Source organism: Fundulus heteroclitus, chromosome 16 (assembly GCF_011125445.2).
Source record: "Fundulus heteroclitus isolate FHET01 chromosome 16, MU-UCD_Fhet_4.1, whole genome shotgun sequence".
NCBI classification, from domain to species: Eukaryota; Metazoa; Chordata; class Actinopteri; order Cyprinodontiformes; family Fundulidae; genus Fundulus; species Fundulus heteroclitus.
In genome coordinates, this window is record NC_046376.1 from 20295079 (window position 1) to 20309125 (window position 14047).

General features: G+C 38.0%; 1 protein-coding gene across 2 annotated transcripts in view; it reads left to right on the plus strand.

Moving 5' to 3' along the window:
• crebbpb (CREB binding protein b) overlaps positions 1–14047 on the plus strand; it is a 55974-nt gene that overhangs the window by 10224 nt on the left and 31703 nt on the right. For both annotated transcript variants that reach the window (XM_036147992.1, XM_036147993.1), the window contains exon 2: positions 7528–8150. In XM_036147992.1, the coding sequence (XP_036003885.1) occupies positions 7528–8150 (623 nt within the window). The remainder of the gene's footprint in view (positions 1–7527; positions 8151–14047) is intronic.

Sequence of the window (14047 nt, forward strand, 5' to 3'; positions counted from 1 at the left end):
GAATGCAAAGACTGCTGTTATTTACAAATAATAACATTTTATACTTGGTTATTGTTTTCAGCTCAAAATAAGTTGCCATAAAAATCTATTTATTAATGTTTGGTAACAAACTGATTTACTCGTCTCATTTTTTGGCAACAGGACGGAGGAACGCGCACGCTTGGCTGTCGCTCACAGACACAGATTAGCAGTCTTTGATGTTTATGTTAATGTGTGACCGTTTTTTTTTTTTTTTTTTTTTTTTATGGTGCTCCAGACTCGTGTCGGTGTGTGTTTGAGGCCGTGGCCACAGGCCAGCGTCAGGCTTGTTTGCGTGTGTATAGCTGTACGTGCGTCTCAACACCACAGGCAACTTTCAAGAACCTTTTGGGCTTTCTCCCTGCTTCCTTTGTCTCTGAGATTCAACGTATAGGTGAGCGTTTGAACAACAGCAGCAATATTAGTAAAATGTTGTCAGATAGCTGATGCCTGCTGCGGTGGAACTGATTGAGATGAAGCTGAAATAGGGTGGGTGTCGCTGGATGTCGCCCAGATACCCTTTGCCTCCTCTCTACGCTGCTTCTCTTAACTTTTTGCAATTGACACGCGCGGCAGTTTAATATTACAGCTCTACCTTGTGTTGTGTGCTGCTAGTTTTGTACATGGTTTAACCCTTCGGTTTTCCCAATAAAACACCTTATAAAAGGTTATACAAATGCGCTCTTAATTAGATGAATAGCGATCGACTCGGCCTTGTTTTGCCAGTTTTGGACGCTGCCTATACCACCTAAAATGCAAGCAGGCTTTGATTAGCAGATGTTGTTTGGTTAGCTGTATGCTAATGCTAGCAATTGAAGAGTGACTTTCCTTTTATAGATGGACGTTTCAAGCAAACTTCTATTCAAATTAGTTTGACTATGAATTCAATTATTATTCATTCATTATTTGCCCGGCAGACACCGTGTTCATGTGCAACTACAGGAAGACGGAGAGGCAGCCAGTCTCCGTTTTAAGTATTTTTTTTTAACCCGTTTTTCAAAACGGCTAATCGCTGGTCCTAAAAACAGAGCAAACTAATCGAATTTATGAACAGTTCGCTTTTAAAGAGGGCTAATCTCTGCAGCTCTACGGGTCTGTCGATAGGGGAACTTTTCATTTTGAGTTTGCAGCGAGGATTGACGATAACGGGTAGTTCTACTGTGGGCGGTCGGTGACAGTTTCTCAGCTCTCGCTAACTCTGTGAACCACTCACTTGGACTGCAAAAACGTATCTAAAAATAAGCAAAATGTTCTTAAACATAGTGTTCTTGTCATTGATCTGAGCAGGTAAATAAGATCATCTGCCAATGGAATGAGTATTTTGACCCCTAAATTAAGGTAATTAGACATCCTGCACTTGAAATAAGATGATGGAGATGAATTGTTCCTATTTTAAGTGCAAAAATCTTATTCTATTGGCCGATCATCTCATTTACCTGCTCAAATCAAGGACAGATACACTAATTTTAAGAATATTTTACTTATTTTTAGTTCCGTTTTTGCAGTATGTGGCAGCATTGTGCTGTTTCTCTAGCCGTCTACTAATAATTATTCTTGCAGGAAGGTAAACTTCAAGCTTAGCAACTTAATTTGCTCACCAATGACATTATATATGTCGATATATTTTATGCCAACTGTATAAGAGGTTGACATATTTGAGGTTTTTACTTTTCTTGGGCTGATGGCGTGGTGATAGGTGAAAGTCAGGACAGTCAATGGCCGTCGCGTGGTGATTTGTTGCTAGATTTCAGTCAATCTTATTTTATGTGGAGGCAGAATTTGGGTTTTTTAGGAAAAACTTTGGGTGTGAAACATCTACAGTCGTGTACTGCTGACATGTAGAAGCTGCCTGCAGATGTTTGACACTATTTCTGTCTACTAAGCCACTGTAACACTGTTCTGCCTACAGGCGCACCTCCTTGTAATATTGGTCCACTATGTGTAGTCAAAGTTAATGAGCAAAATAATAAAAATAAAATTATAATAAAAAGAGATGCATACAATACTGATGTCTACCTACTGTCTTCATTTTTCATTGTTTTAAATGAATAAAAAAAAAGGTTCAAAAAATAAAACAACTGGACTTTTATTCTGAAGCTGCTTGAGAATAGAAGTCCAGTTGTTTTATTTTCATCCTTTTTTTTTTCTTCTTTTTTTTTAATTGATCATGACCGTGATGACTGAGAAACTTCACCAACATTGTTTTAAATTGACATTATTTGTGATCGCTTTCTTTGAACGAGGTTTTGACCTTTGGCTTTATGTTTTGCCTTCTTACGAACATCCAGCCAGTAAAATAAGATGAATGCAGGTTTCCTTAACAATAAAATAAATTTACAGTAAAAGCCAACTTCTTTTGGACATGACATAGTTTATTACCGCCGCCTTTGAATTGCAGTGCATAACAAACACGTAGTGCTGGGCGATATGGCTTAAAAATAAAATCTCCGATTTTTCTTTACCAAATCCGAATAATCGATTTCTTTTTTCTTCCTTTTCTTTTCATAAAAATAATTAAATTTAAAAACTTGCTTTTAAGAGTAGGCTTCACATCACTTGTGTAACTTAAAACTAAGTTTAAAAAAATAAGTAAATGAATAAATTAAAATGCCTCGTATTACGGTAAAAAAAAGTTTCCTTTTACAATATTTTGACAATATATTTTCCTAAACATATATTCAGCATTTCGTGCTGATCTCTTCACGGAAGCCCAATGATTAATTTGGAAAAATAAAATCCAGATTTTCCAAAAATTTATAAAAAAAAAAATGTAAACTCGAATTAATCGATTACGGTAAATCGACTTATCGCCCATCCCTACAAACTTGCTTCCAAAATTAACTCGATGATTATACACATTATTTCACTGTAAGTTTTCGTCAATTTAAAACACGATGCTGGGCCTAATCCTTCAGACATGCAACAGATTTAAAGAATCTGGCCCGTTGTTGTTGACGCTGGCTTTCTTATCCCCAGAAACACCCGCCTTTGCTTCTTTTGTCTAAATATATTTGGATGCACATATTAATGAAATGATGCATAAATTCATGCCGTAAACTTTCAGTATGGGTCTTTTTTCTTCTGGAGAGAGCACGGTTTTAAACCTTTTAATGCAGAAACTCTACGTTTCAGTTTTGAAGCACAAAAAACGAGGCCAAAACAAAACAATAAAACAACGAGAGCAGGCAAACAGAGCTTGAGGATCCTCCACTATCATTTAGATCTTTGTAGGAATATGTTTTCTCTGTTAACGAACCTGACGGTGGAAAAGAAAATGTTACAAGTTTAAAACCCCGTTGCTTATCCAGCTTTTACGCTAAATACAGTATTCGGTACCATTTATGTAGTTAATTGTTTTCTATGTATTAATTTCTCTTGGTAATTAAGCATTTTGTTGAATTATGGAGATGAATATTCCTAAAACTGCTTACATGCTCCACTTTAATGTAGCTGACTGGTATTTTCCTGAAGAGTTTAAATTGCTTTATCTGTTGTTTTGATTGTGGTTCTGCACACAGTGCATGGCAAAAGTATTCACCCCCCTCGGCTTTTTTCATGTTTTGTTGCCTCACAACCTGGAATTAAAATGGATTGTTTGAGAGTTTGCACAATTTCCTTTACAGAATATGCTTACGACTTTGAAGATGCATTATTTAATAAATGTTTTTATTGTCATCGGGCCGTCCGTCAGGCCAACAACAGCTAGCGTTACAACTTCGCTGATGCGCATTTAAGAGCTTTACTGATCTTCTTATGTTGCTCTCAAACATCCGCGTCGCACTGCTAGCTTAGCATTTAGTACTGTTCAGCATTATTTATTTATTTATTTTTTTGTCTGTCTGCCTGGGAAGTTCCTCCAAACAACACTTTTCTGTTTATCGTGTCTTTAAAGACGTTTGCATGTTTTCTTCTGGCGAAATCTTGACTTTAAAACTTCCAACAGCGGCTCTTTATTTGGATCACGTGCTGCAGGGAGGAGACTTGTAATTTAAAAAGCATTTAAATTACATGTTTGAGTATAACTAAATAGGTAAAAAGCTGGCTCGTTGACTAATTATTTTAAAACAAAGACAAAATTATGTTGTAGTTGACATTTTTGAATGCTCTTGTGTAAACGGCCGAATTAGCTTTAGGAAATGTAACAAATTTCTATTTACTTGCAGAACATTGACTTTTACTGTGAGATTTTCTGACATTTTAAACAGCTATAAGAGAGTAAACTTTAATTTGTCGTAAGCATTTCTCTCCCTGTTGAAATCCAGCTCCTTGTTTTAAAAGTTGCAACATGAATGAACACATCTCCCAACATTTTAGGTCCTCTGATCGCGCCTTTAAACACCAGTGATAGAGAAATGTGGAGTTCACATATTATGTTATATACCGGCTTAAAGGTTTCACACCTGAAAATGGTTTTAAATTATTCCCGTGCTTCAGGCCCAGTAGCAGAGTGACTATCGGTTCTCTCACTGTACGTATCTGCACTCCTGCTAAAGGTTGGTTGAAAAATCTGATAATAAATAACAAATATTACAGTTATAATAATTTATATTACAACATGTGACATTATCTTGGCAATATTTGTCGCCGTTGGGTTTTTAAACTAAAGCACCCAGCTACTTTCACACTTGGTGGTTCAGCTTTTAGTTTTTGTTTCTTTACCGTGGGCCTGTTGCATTTTTACTCATGATTATTGTAATTTCACTGTGGTTAGTCTACTTTGTAGAGTCACTCTTAATGTGCTAATAATGACAACGAATAAAAAAAAAAAAAAACATCTTCACATCCAATTTACCATCTGAGACCAAATGTTTTTCTTGGGCAGCTCTCCCATAAATGTGTTTTAAATTTTTAAATGTAAAAGCCACAATGGCAGCGTCTTGCTAGCGAAAACAGCCGTCATGATTTACTGTTTAATTGCGCTAATTTGTCTTTGGAGCGGCTTTTGCTTCAAGTATGGTGAATCCGATCCGTCTGCTAAAAGCCAGATTAGTTTGTCTTTAGTGCAACAGCGTCGTCCTGCTGCGTAGCGTTTGATGTCCAAGGCAGATAAGTAGGTTATGAAGATTTTCAGGTGACAGCTGAATGAAAGAGAAGCAACGTCGTTATCAGCTGATATTATCTGGGTGCATCTGGATATTTCTATTTGTCACTAATAGGCACATGCATTATTATTATTATTTATTTTTAAAGCTGAAGGGCGTATTGTCTCCTTGAGCACACTTTTGGGCTCAACCGAATTGTTTAAATGTGCTTTTTTAAGCATAATATTCCTAATTACTTTCACAGTATACTGTTGAGACACCGGTTTGATTTCTGTATGTTATGAATCAGCGGTAAGGTAGAGCGAGGCGTGGTTGTTTGAAGGCATACACACCTACACGTTAAGGAGCTTGGCATAAGCAGGTTGTTTGAGTTTCAAACTTCACTCTGTTTTATTGGCAGTCTGTTTGCTGCTTAAACCACCTCAAAGAAAAGGCTTTGCTTTTAGTTTACACTCATGTCCGTCCATGGTGATTTTCTTTCGGTTTGATTTGATTCTAATACACACAAAACACCGAGTTCTGTTTGTGTTTGAACAAATATATGCAAAAACTTTATTTATTTTTAATAAGAAACACTGTCGGACAACTGGAGGTGCATCTGTGTATCTTTTCAGTAGCACAGATTTGATTAAAATACCTTAAAAACTCAATTTTGACTTACTAGTATTATTAAAAATGACAGTCTGTTTTTTTTTTATTAAAAAAGAAGCCTTGTATGTGGTAAAAGTCTAATTTTCTGTATTTGTTTGAATATAATTTACATACATATATTAAGTACAATTATACCTTCCTTTATAATTAATATACACTTTAGGTTTAGCTCTCGATTCCCAAAGTATTTTTCTACAATTTAATTGAAATGTAAAAAATAAGGCCATGTTGTGCTGCATTTTCACATTAGTAAACTGAGACCGAGTTAGGACAAGTAATTACATTTAAGTTTTTCTTTTCATTCACACATTAAATAGCATCTCCTGGTATTTTATGGTTATTTCTGCACAAGGACACTTTGACACACAGTGGCAAGTTTGTTGCCTGGTTGGGTTTGGGGACAAGAAAGTTCAGGAATTATGGACAGTTGATACAACGCTAATATTTCTTTCTTATAATTTAGCATTAATTTATTAGGATACAAATAACATTGTCGATGTCTTAGGTTTTCCAGTACCTGTTCATGTGATTAAATGCAGCCATTTCAATCCTCCTGTAACTGTAGGCAAAATTGGGACGTTTGTGCGGATAGTAGACAAACCTTGTGTGCGTATAGTTTTGATAAAGTACTTGGCTGTAAACTTTATATTAGGCATAACTTGCCTCTTGGAAAATGTCGCTGCTTTTTTCACTTTTTACAAGCAAAAGCTTCCCCGTTTCTTTTCTACTGCTGTATTATTCACTTCACTTTCACTTTGTTCGGGTAAATTAACAACACAAAAAAAAGAAAGTGAAACAAAAACAAAATGCTGCTTTGCCAACTTGTAATTTACCAAAAAAGGAATAGGCTGAAGCCAAGGCTTATACTTGACGACCCTATTCATGGACTACATACATGGTTACACAATTAGCATCTACATAGTAGATCAGTATAAGCTTTTTTTATTATTTTAATTTTTTATACTCTTTTAAAGCTCACCAAAAGAGGACATGATTCGAGGTCATCATTCAGTTCATTCCATAGTTTTGCGCCGGTAACAGAAACACATCTAGACTTTCCTGACTTTTTATTTTATTTTAGCATGTTCAAATCTTAACAAACCTCTAATTATTATTATATATTTACTCTCTCAGCTTAAATAATTTCTGAATTCCAGAAGGAAGACTTTTGTTCAATGCTTTATACATTATTTCCAGTATTTTAATGTATACAATTAAATTTGAATGCATCACTTTCAATAAAAAGTTAGTTAGTTCACAATATCCCACTTTATTAATAAGCCTAATAGCTTTTTTGGTAACCTAACAAATATCTCAATGATTGTTTTATTCGCGTTTCCCCATATATCTGAGCAATATGTCAAATATGGCATAACCAAGAAGTATGTAATATGCAGCAAATCTTTTACATTATTTAAATCTTTCATTTGAAACAATATTCATATAGTTTTATTTCTAATATATTCAATATGAGGCTTCCGACTAAGTTTGTCTAGAATAATCCCTAAAACATTTGTCTCCTAAACTCTCAATTTCAACTCCACTTATATGTAACTTTAAATTAATGTTAGTCCAATTACCAGAAAATAACATAAACTTAGTTTATTTTTCATTTAATGATAACTTATTATAATCAAACCACGTTTTTTTAACTCAGCTAGCTACATTCAGGAAACAAAAACAAGTAGTTTATCAGTCAGACAGGGGAAAACAAATCTTTAACTACTTTATCCAACAGTCACTGTTAGTTTTGGTTAATGTAGTTGACAGTAAGTTGGCTAATTATTCCCTTTTTTCCCCCTTTGTCTCTATTTAGATCTTGTATCGCTGCTTGATCTGGAAAACGACCTTCCTGATGAGCTTATCCTCAACGGAGAGTTGGGAAATGGACCGTCTGCTAACTGTGGCCCAAGTGGCGGTCCAGCCGGACTCAACTCGGCTGTGCCGGATGCCGCCGCCAAACACAAGCAACTTTCTGAGCTGCTGCGACCAGGAAGCTCGTCCATTTTGGGGGGCAGTCTCAATTCTGGCAGCCCCCAACAGGGCGGCATGGTGTCCAGCCAGCTGGGTGCTGTGCTGGGCAAAGGCCCTCTGGGCCAGGGTTCTCCAAATCACCAGTCGCCCCAAGGCCAGAAAGGAGGCGTGTCCACGGGACAAGGAAATGGAGCGATGGGCTTTAACCAGGCGATGATGAACAGCGGCCCGGGCCACGGTGTTATGGGCCAAGTGGGACAGGTCATGAATGGTGCTATGGGACCAGCGGGCCGGGGGAGACCTGGGCCTGGCATGCAGTACCAGGGCCAGGGAATGCAAGGGACACAAGGGGTTTCTGGACCTGGTGTTGGAGGAAGTGTGCTGGCAGAGACTCTGACCCAAGGAGGGCCACAGATGGGTGCGCCGCACACCATGAATGCCCAACAAGCTGGAAACATCAACAAGGTGAGTGTAAAAAAACGTGACTACAGGACTAATCTGTACAGTTAAGAAGTTTGATCATAGCACTATATTTCTGTTAATTTTCATGGTTGGTGTACAGCCAATAAAAAAGCAACAACTAAGACTTTCAGAAAAGGATAATTTTTGTAACGTTTTAAACGTTTACTTTTCTACCACACCTTTCTTCTTCCACTAAACTTTCCATTTGGAGGTCTGGATACAGCACAGTGTGAACAGCCAGCTTCTTTAGCAATTGCTTTTTCTGTCTCAGTGCAGTCAAGCCAGCACTCTATGGGGATGAGATTTAATTTAAACTTTTTAACCTTGCTGTATTTAAAGTCCCTTTTTCTGTTTAAAATTTATTGAGACACTTTTGTGGCAAGTTTTAGTCAGACTGGGAATATAAAGTACATGTTTAAAGATCGTAATGTTGCATTTATAATTGAATGTTATTGTGTAGTTGTTTGATTACTACGCTACTTCTGTCATGTTCACGGTCTATAATTTGCTAATTCAGTGTAAAAGTTTTGGTTAAAATCTCCTTTAATTCCATCCTATAAGCTTTTTTAACAGCAGCTCGCCCACAGGCCGGGCGGGAGAGTAGCAAGTCAATGCTGGTCTGGTAATTACTGCCTTTTTGGCATCTCAATAGTGTGAAAACACGATTAAACAATGAAAATGTTGCATTGCTGAAATCCTGTGGTGCCTTGGTACTCGCGCGCGCTGTGATCTTTGAATGAGAGGTGGTTTACATTATGCTATGCTGGTTTTTGTTGTCTCTGAATATCTCCAGTTTCAAGCACTTTGAAGTGCTCAATGTGAGAAATTGTTCCTCCGCTTGTCGGAGAGATACAGGGCTTTGTGGTTTGAGAGGAAGCCAAGATTAAACCAACAGGCTAGTTGTCGCTGACATCGTCGCTGCAGACGTCACCACATGAAACAAGCCCCTCCTTTCCTGTGCAGACGTACGGACCTTCATTTCTCACTAGGGCTGAACAATTAATCACATTTTCAATATAATCGCGATTTAAAAAAAAAAAGCAAATTCCAAATGGCAGAGTCTGCAATTTTTGGCTATGTAACAATTAGGGAATTAGACACGTCCATTAGGTGTTGGTAAAATGTTTAAAGTGGGTTTGCCTCCACAAGGAAGGGAAGACAGTTGCAGCAGTGAGATAATCTAATTTATTACTTGTTTTAGAGTTTATATAATCATACATAGGTCAATAAGTTTAATACATAGACTTGTTTGTTGGTTGCACTTTATGTTCAACAAGGATTGATGTCCAAATCAACTAAAAGCTGTTGTTTTGAATAATATTCTGATTAATAAAAACATTAAAAGTTCTTGTTTTTAAATAGTCCTTGTTTACAAACGTCTTTATTTAGACGCCATTTTTGTTGCTTGTGGTTAACGCAGAGAAAAGTCAAAATTGCAATTTTGGTTGAAACATCTTGTAGGCAGAATGCAATCATTACTGCTTTGAGTTTAGATGCTGCGGGTCTTTTAGCAACTAATATGCACAGCAAGGAAACAAAACGATTTGTTGTTTGTATATGTTTAAAAAGACATGATAAATTAAACTGGAAAAAAAATCGCATTAAATCGCAATATTAAGAAAAAAAATCGCAATTAGATTATTTTCCAAAATCGTTCAGCCCTATTTCTCACTATAATGGGTTTCGGGAATTCATTGATTTACTGGAGACTGTTTTTAATACACCTGAAGAGATTTTTCATATTCGCCATGTTAAGATTTTAATCAGTTTAATGGGATTAGTTGTGATGGAGCAACAACAACAACAAAAAAACAGCAACATTGTGAAGTGGAAGAAAAATCTGAAAGGATGGATTTCTTTTTTTTTATGTTCAACGGCTGAAGAAGGAGAGGATTAAACGGAGTAGCAGCTAAGAGACCCAGTAGCAATTCTGGAGGAGCTACAGAGATCTCACGCTCAGGTGTATGAATCTGTTGACAGGACAACTTTTAGTCGTGCTTTCAACTTATCTAGCCTGTATGGGGGGAAAAAAACAGGAGAGCCGCTATTTGGAGAAATCCTCTAGATGTCCCATTTTCAGTCCAGTTTATTTATATAAACTGTCATCTCGCATAGGGCTGGACGATATAGAATAAAAGCATATTGATAAAATAGAAATCATATTGATCGATGTCGATAATTATCAAAAAAAAAATCTAAATATACATTTTAAGTGCAGCCCTGGTCATTTTATGCTGTTGCTTTCATGTCCTATTTTTAAATAAATGGATTCAAACAACCCTTTATTCAAGCAACTTTTTACAAAAACTGTAAGTGTTAAAAAAGAAAAGAAAAGAGAACATGTGCTCTCTGAACTCTCTGAAGGCTGATGGGAGCTTTCCTGCGTTTGTGATTGGTTGGGAGGATATAATGACTGTAGTATTAACCTACATGATAGGTTAGAAGGCACTGTTCTTTTATTGACCCCTGTTTTTTATATTGAGCCATACGTCTATTGATCGATATATATCGTTATTGAATTATCGTCCAGCCCTAATCTCGCCGCATTTTACAGTCAATTGGGTCAAATCATCCACACAGACTGGTGCGTTGAAAAGCTGTCCATCTAAGGGAACCCAGCAGACTGGATCGAGTCATTGACTTGCAGCTCCTGGATGAGCGTGACAGTAGAGAGGCGCTTGGATTGTGTTGTTGGCTTTGCAGCAATCTCTCGTACCGAGCATCCATGTAGCATGTGCAGTAGGGCTGGGCGATATGGATTAAAAAAATAAATCTCCAATTTTATCATACCAAATCCGATTAATTGATTTTTTTCCTCCTTTTTGTTTCATAAAAAGAAATTAAAGAAATTATTTTAAAACCTTGCTTTTTATGTCAAGCATTTCGTCAGGGAGTTGACCTGAATTCAAAGTGCAACCAAAAACAAGCTGGCAGCCGTGCCATTATAAACAATAAAAATATAACAAAACATTTGCTGCTAGTGGTATTACACATTGAGCTAAGAACAGGCTTCACTGTAGCCTCGTGAGACCATCCTGATCTCGCGAGCTTTCAAGGTTTCACTCGCAGATCAGTCTGGCTACTCTCCGTTAAAGAAAATTTGGAGCCGTTCACCAAACGAACGTCCAATCAGCGTTTGCTTTGAGGCGGGTTGAGGTGTGACGCAACGAGGAGCGCGACAGTTCAGTCTAAAGAACATGGCGGCTTCAGCCGATGAAACTAGCGTTAGCGTGGCTATCGAGCAAGTTTTATCGGCATTACAGAGTATTTCTTTGCTGAGCTAACGAGCCTTTACCTGCAGCAGCAAGAGTAGCTTGGCTTGTGGTTGTGTTTTCGTCGTCGCTCGTAACAGAGCGACGACGAATCTGATTGGTTCATTTGGCCCGTCTATCACCAACATAGGCCAATCAGCTAACCAGTATTTTCGCCCCTTCCCAAAATTACTTCAACGGAAGGTTTCCAGATGGATATGCGAAGCAAATCTATCTGGCGGAGTCAGGTAAGCTTCACTGCACTTGTGAACTTCAAACTAAGTAAAAAAAAAAAAAAAAGTCAATAAGTAAATGAAGTACCTCGTATTATGGTAAAAAAAAGTTTCCAAGAGATCACATGCTGTTCTCTTCATGGAAACCCAATGAGTGTATTGGCAAAATAAAATCTAGATTTTCCAAAAATGAAATCTTAAAGAATTGTAAATTCGAATTAATCGATTAAATCGATTTATCGCCCAGCCCTAATGTGCAGACGTCATGCAGAGGAATCAGTAAGCATGGAAGGAGTCTCTCTGGAGAGATGAGACCAACGCTGAGCTTTTTGGCCTGTAAGCAATACGCTGTGAGGGCCACATTGTCCGGGACAAAACTGTCCCCACTCTGAAACACGGTGGTGGCAGCATCATGCTTTTCTTCAGCAGAGATGAGGAATCTGGTGCTGGGGAAGATGAATGGAGATAAATACAGGTGAAGACTGGAAGAAAACCACAAAACAAAGGCTGTAAACGTCATGGGACTAAAGTAGCAGATCATCTTGAAATACTTGGCAGTTAATAATGCATAAAAGTGTCAAAAACCTTTTAAAATAGATGAGACTGATGTAGGTTTCTAATATTTCTCTCCTTTCTTTTTAAGAAAAATGTGTTTAAGTAATAAGAAATCTAAAAATACAGTTTTTAACATTAGAAATGGTTCGAAAAGGAAAAGTCAAATATGTAAGCTTATCATTTCAGCTCGTCCCTTTTGGTTTTACAGTTGAGCTTTTCTTCTTTGGTGGTAAACGTTTGGGTTTGATTGGAGTCTAAAACGGGCACAAAGCTTATTGTTAAAAGGACGGTTGCGTTTTAGAAACATCATGAATTAAGTTCCTCCCACTGTTAAAAGACTATGAACAAACATTTCCAGTCCAATGCAAAGTTTTCTTTCGCGTTGTAAGAGTTCACTAAAAACACTTGACGAAATAAAAGGTTCCTGAGCGGCGGGAAGGGGGGAGACCCTGGAGGCTTTCAGTTGCCGCGCTGCCTTCCTCTTACCCGCCGACAATCCTCTGATAAAGGCAGTTCATCAAGTGGGAGAAGCCATCGGTAGGAGAGGTTGGATGTGTGAATGAGAGGCAGACAAGCATCTGTGGGTTTTATGTGCAGGGGAGGGGGGGGGAGGGGCAGGCAGGCAGCAGTGCAGTGCTCATTTGTTGTGCAAGCTGGTCTTTCTCTGCGTGTGTCACGTACCCGTTTTTCTTTAGACTGGGCAGGGCTTGCTCTGTCGGGCTGCTGTTTAAGCCACGGCAGAAGAAAGTCGGGACGCGCGGCAAGCGCATTTTATTTAGGCGACCGTCTGAAAAATGGATATTTTACAAATACAGGCATTTATCTTTTTCCTCTCTAATAGATTTGAGCTCCATGGGTTAATTTTCTGACAATAGTCAAATAATTGAAGGAAAATGCATAATCCTTGCATTACGTTAACCAACCACTTATGCCTTAAGGAGTAAGGCTACTCTGAATGCCTTTTACCTTCTTCAGGTAAATGTTATGGAGTCGCTTTTGTACAAATCCACCTGCTAAAAGCTTTTATTTTTCATCATCTAACATGTGAATGGAACAGCACTTTTAAAACAAAAAAAAATAAGAAAATGATCATTTTGTGAAATAAATCAGTGACAAAAGACCTTTCACCTTAGTTGAGGTGTGTGGACAATATGCCACAGTATGCTGGGGGATTGGTAAAATGGATTTAAACTTTAATCACAATATTGTTATATTTTAAATAGGGCTGGGCAAGTTAACGCGTTAATTTCGCGTTAATTCATTAGACTATTAACGGCGATATTTATTTTATCGCGCATTAACGCATGTTGCTCACATGCTTTCAGTCAGTGTCAGTCAGCAGGCGCGCTGACTGCAGCGCGCTGTCACGGCAGCACTCCTCCTCCCCCTCCCCTCTCGTACATGGCTCAGCGGCGCCAGCCAATCAGCACGCAGGCTCAGCCTGGCCCGCCCACTGAGCTCTCACACAAACTTAATACACAAACAGCTGAGAGAGACCGCAGCAGCGAAAAAACAGGGGAAGTAGCACCGTTTGGCTTTATTTTAATACCGTAAATGAAATCAAGCTGTATGTTTTGTAAAAAGCCGGTTCATTTCAGTGGAAACACAACAAATTTATCTAAGCACGTGAAAAAACATGAAAACGTCGAGCCCCAGAAACGGAGAGAGGAGACGAAACTTCTCTCATTGCCCCGACAGACCCACAGACTTCTCTGACTGAGGCGTTTCAGTCCTCCAGGGAACATCCAGGTAGATCAGTGGATGGATGGATGGATGGATGTTACTGGAGCCCACACATAACATGTAATTAAGACCTTAAAGGAACCCAGTACATATATTAAAAAGTGTTATTTAAGATAAG